We start from the raw sequence: 5253 nt of genomic DNA, 5'->3' as shown, positions 1-5253 counted from the left end.
TCACAACCTTCGAGATGAATAACTCCGTTAAACGGCTCAAAGAATACTTCTCTCTCACGGGAATAAAATGAGCCGACTTAGTGAGTCGATCAACGATCACCCAAATGCCGTCAAAGCCATTTTGTGTACGCGGTAACTTATACACAAAATCCATGGTGATATTTTCCCATTTCCACTCTAGAACGGGAAGCGGCTGCAACAACCCAAACGGCTTTTTCCTTTCTGCTTTAACCTGCTGACACACAGCACATCTGCTCACATACTCGGCTATCTCCCTCTTCATACCCGGCCAATAATAAAATGGTCGAATGGTATGATACATTTTAGTAGCTCCTGGATGCATGGCATAAGCCGAGATATGTGCTTCATCGAGAATTTCTTTCTTCAACTCCACACTATTAGGCACGAACATTCTACCCTCTAGCATCAACATGCCATCTGAATCCCGAACTCTGAGGTCTCGCCTCCTTCCTTGATCTCGAGCTTGAATAAGTTCTTGAGTCTCCTGATCAGCTACTTGGGCTTCAAGAACCCGATCAACAAGTATCGGCCTAACTTGGAAATTAGCAAGTAGCGCCACATCTCGATCTTCGGCTTCTAGCCTTACTCCCGTAGCACGCAAGTCCACCAAAAGAGGAGCACGACTAGCGTACAACGCATTAATACGGCCCTGTGACTTCCTGCTAAGTGCATCAGCCACTACGTTCGCACGACCAAGATGATAATCAATCGTGCAATCGTAATCGCTGAGCAACTCCAACCACCTCCGCTGACGAAGATTAAGTTCCTTCTGAGTAAAGAGATACTGGAGACTCTTGTGATCTGTAAAGATCCTGCACTTCTCTCCGTAAAGATAGTGCCTCCACAACTTCAACGCAAAGATGATAGCAGCCAACTCCAAATCATGTGTAGGGTAATTCGACTCATGAGGTTTCAACTGCCGCGAAGCATAAGCAATCACCCTACCATGCTGCATCAATACACATCCCAGACCATTCAAGGAAGCATCGCTATAAACCTCGAAATCACCACTGTCGTCCGGGAGTGCCAAAACAGGTGCATGAGTGAGACAGTGCTTCAACCGTTGGAAGCTCTGCTCACACCTATCATCCCACTCAAATTTAACATCCTTCCTCGTTAACCTCGTCATCGGCAAGGCAATCACCGAAAAATCCTTAACGAATCTCCGATAATACCCCGCCAAACCAAGGAAACTTCTCACCTCGGTGACGGTTCGCGGTTGCTCCCAACTCTCTACCGCTGCAACCTTCTGAGGGTCAACCAAAATACCCTGAGCAGAAATGACGTGCCCCAAGAACGCCACTTGGTCTAACCAGAACTGGCACTTGCTAAACTTAGCATATAGTTGGTGTTCCCTCAACCTCTTCAACACCAAGGTAAGATGTCGAACATGCTCCGCTTTCGACTTAGAATACACCAGAATATCGTCAATGAAGACAATGACAAATCTATCCAAGTAAGGCTGGAATACTCGGTTCATCAAATCCATAAAGGCGGCTGGTGCATTTGTTAACCCAAATGGCATAACCAGAAACTCGTAATGACCATAACGAGTCCTGAACGCCGTCTTAGGGACATCATCCCTACTGATCTTCAGCTGATAGTAACCAGACCTCAAGTCTATCTTAGAAAACACACAAGCACCTCTCAGCTGATCGAACAAATCATCGATACGAGGCAATGGATAACGGTTTTTAATCGTCACCCGATTCAATTGCCTATAGTCGATGCACAGCCTCAAAGTTCCATCCTTCTTCCTCACAAACAACACTGGAGCGCCCCAAGGCGAAGTACTAGGCTGGATAAATCCCTTATCCACTAACTCCTGTAGCTGAACTTTCAATTCTCTTAACTCCGCGGGAGCCATACGATAAGGAGTTAAAGAAATGGGATTGGTACCTGGAAGTAATTCAATAGTAAACTCTACGTCTCGATCTGGGGGTAAACCAGGTAAATCCTCGGGAAAAACATCAGGGAAGTGTCTGACCACTCTCACATCATCCACTCTGCTAGTAACAGCCTCATCTAGCACCACATGAGCCAGATACCCCTGACAACCTTTAGATAACAACTTTTTCGCTCGCAGCGCCGAAATAACACCATGTCTCACCCCACTCTGCTCACCCACGAAAGTAACCACAGGTAGTCCAGGTCGGTGAAACGTAACTACTTTCCCGTAACAGTCAATGTTGGCACGATAGAAGTGCAACCAATCCGTGCCCAGAATTACATCAAAGTCCACAATATCTAACGGAATAAGATCGGCTGACAGAGCAACACCCTCTACGATCACTGGACACCCTGGGTACACACAATCTACGACACAACTCTCTCCTCTAGGCATGACAACCTCTAAATCATACCCTAGAGGTGTGGGGCGAGGTTGCGTCACTTGAGCAAACGTATGTGAAATTACGGAATGTGTAGCTCCACAATCAATTAAGACTCTAGCGAAACAACCAAGAATGTTCAACGTACCCATAATCAAGTCTGGGTTGTTCTGAGCGTCCTGCAGAGAAATATTGTGAAGACGCCCCTGTCCCTGCTGACGCCCGCCGCGGCCTCTGTTCGCCTGAACGCCGCGTCCCTGAGCACCACGTCCCTGACTGGGCTGGCCTGACTGTCTCGAAGATCCTGCACTGCTAGTGGCAATCTCCCCCTGCTGATACTGTCCTCTCTGGTACCACTGAGAGCCACCCGCTGGAGCTGGAGGATACGGCATATAGCTGCCTGAATACTGAGGATAGCCACCCTGGGAATAGGGATCCTGAGGGTACTGATACTGCCCCGGAGCATAAGGAACAACATCACCCTGATAGTGGTAAGCACCACCTCGACCCGTCTGGCCGTAGTTACTAGGACCCTGGATCTGCTGAAGTGGTGCAGGTGGTGGCATAAAGGTCTGCTGTGGTTTCTGCTGCTGCTGACCCTGGGGACAATTCGCCGCTCTATGTCCCACCTGTCCACATATGAAGCAACCACTGCTACCACGTCTACACTCGCCGAAATGCCGGTTGTTACACCTACGGCAAACTGGGGCTCTGCCTCGCCCACCATCGCCCTGCCTCTGGCCTCTAGCGCCACCAGAAAATCTACCTCCACGACCCTGTCCAGTGGCACTGAAGCCACCACTCGAAGAACTAGAACTAGCTCCACCTCTCTTGAAGTTCTGAGTCTGACGGGGCCCGAGCGATGCCTGACCTTTGCCTTTGTCATCCTTCTTCTGATTGCTGTCCTTCTCTTCATCAGTGTCGCTCGACATATTCTCAGAATCCTCGATCCTCAGCAGTATCTCATAGAAGTCCCGGTAAGTCTCGCTGTGGACCGTAGACGCCATAGAACGCCACTTCTTCCTGGTGCCCAAACGGAAAAGACGGAGCATCTCTGCCGGATTACCAGCAACATCAGGGTGATAACGAGACAAGTCCGTAAACTTGCGATAATACTCATTCGCTGACATCTTCCGCTGTTTCAGTTCGGAAAACTCCTGCTTCTTTCGGTCAATGTACTCAGGGGGCACATACCTTCTCCTAAACAACTCCGTAAAAACATTCCAATCAGTCATCTGATCCGGAGTCAACCTACGAAGCTCCTGCTCCCACCAAGCTGCCGACTCCGTATCCAGAAACCAAGCGGTCGTCTCGACCCACCTCTTCATAGGCAAGTTCCCCTGATTATGCAGCACACGAAAAGTCTTCTCTATGTGTTCTAGCCAGCGCTCTGCGCCCTCGTGCCCCTCACTGCCCTTAAACTTATCCAACTTCAAATTGTACATAGTCTCCAGAGGAGTCCTCTGGGGAGGGCGCATCACTGACTGAAGGGCTGCAGCAAAAGCTTCCCCCAACTGAGTAATATTGGGGAAATTAGGCTCTGAAGAGCGACGGGGTTCCCGACGAGGCGGCATAGTTCTGACAGAAGACACCAAAATCATTAGAATACTCACAAGGACACAGGACTGCCAAACCTATGCTCTGATACCAAACTGACACACCCCGACCGAGATCGGAGCGTGCTGGCCGTCACACGAAGGTGACGTAGCCATGTGCACGTGCGGAAGCTAACAAGGTAGTAGTATGAAAGTACGAATAATTAAAAACTAGCATATAAGGTACCAATACAAGTGCTAGTAAGTGTTATACAAATTCAGAGCAGGTCTAAAATAGTCCAAACGAAAACGACAACAGCAGTACGCCCGAAGGCGGCCCTACAATGGTGAGTGTCTGTCAGAACACCGGAAAGCCCTCAAGGGAAACCACCGCAACGGCTAAGCAACTAGAACCTGGAGGGGCGCAAAACAAAAGCGTGAGTGGGCAAAAACAAATCTTTTCTAAAACCATTTAGTAAAACACAAACTAACCCCTCGCCGTAAAACCTGTATACTTCCCAGAAAAATAACATATAATACGTATGCCAAATATTCTCAAATGTATATCAATCATGCTCGATAATATGCCATGCCGAAATCTCATAACGATATGCAAGTGCCCAGGTATAAACATATCAATATCATGTAATCTGGCAGCCGGAGTCACCTAACGTGACCTGTACGGCTGCATCTAGAGCTCAAATCTCAATCTCAATATCTAAACCTGCCCACGAGTCGGAACCACCTAAAGTAGTCTGTACGACAGGCCTGGGTGTAAACAAGTGCTACGATCACGTGAAGACTGGGCGAATAATCGCGGGTCACCTACGAGTCGGAACCACCTAATGTGGTCTGTACGACAGGCCTATGCACCTAACTTGGATCCAAGCTGAGCGTGTGGTGCGGGAGGTGAACATCACGTGAAGGACTGTGCCCTACTCTGAGCGGGAGCACTAACACCGGGGGTGCAGGTTATGAGCTCTCTAGGCATCTCAACCACTACTGAAACATAAACGTGAATATCACTTACCTGGCACTTACCTTTGCGTCCACAGCACCCAATATGCATATGTATGTATGCCACTACTAATGCGTGCAATGATGCATAAACGATAATAATAACATGCATGGCATAAGGTAAATAACCCTTTTTAATTCAATTTCTGGGAATATAAATGTATATAGGTATATACGGAAAACAAAAGCCCACTCACTGGTATGTAGAAGGGTCGTAGCCCCCCTGTCTCGCGTGTGCACGCTCGTCCTCGGGGTACGTGTCACCTAAATGCGAAACAACTATAAAAACGTTAACTTTAAAACACATAACCCGTTTCTCGTAATAACTTCTCATACATAGCTCAAAATGG

General features: G+C 48.2%; 1 protein-coding gene across 1 annotated transcript; it reads right to left on the bottom strand.

Moving 5' to 3' along the window:
• On the bottom strand, positions 1–3283 carry LOC148691317 (uncharacterized). The gene is made up of 4 exons (XM_088683983.1): positions 3223–3283; positions 1921–2412; positions 1383–1719; positions 1–7 (listed from the first exon to the last, which is right to left on the bottom strand). Exons 1-4 carry the CDS (start codon positions 3281–3283, stop codon positions 1–3), a joined length of 897 nt encoding a protein of 298 aa, XP_088540109.1.
• Between the last annotated feature and the right edge of the window lie 1970 nt (positions 3284–5253).

This window comes from Pyrus communis, chromosome 14, assembly GCF_041283825.1.
Source record: "Pyrus communis isolate YQ-2024b chromosome 14, ASM4128382v1, whole genome shotgun sequence".
In the NCBI taxonomy this organism is placed as follows: domain Eukaryota; kingdom Viridiplantae; phylum Streptophyta; class Magnoliopsida; order Rosales; family Rosaceae; genus Pyrus; species Pyrus communis.
The sequence above is the reverse complement of the archived record's forward strand: the minus strand, read 5'-3'. Positions and strand labels throughout refer to the sequence as shown.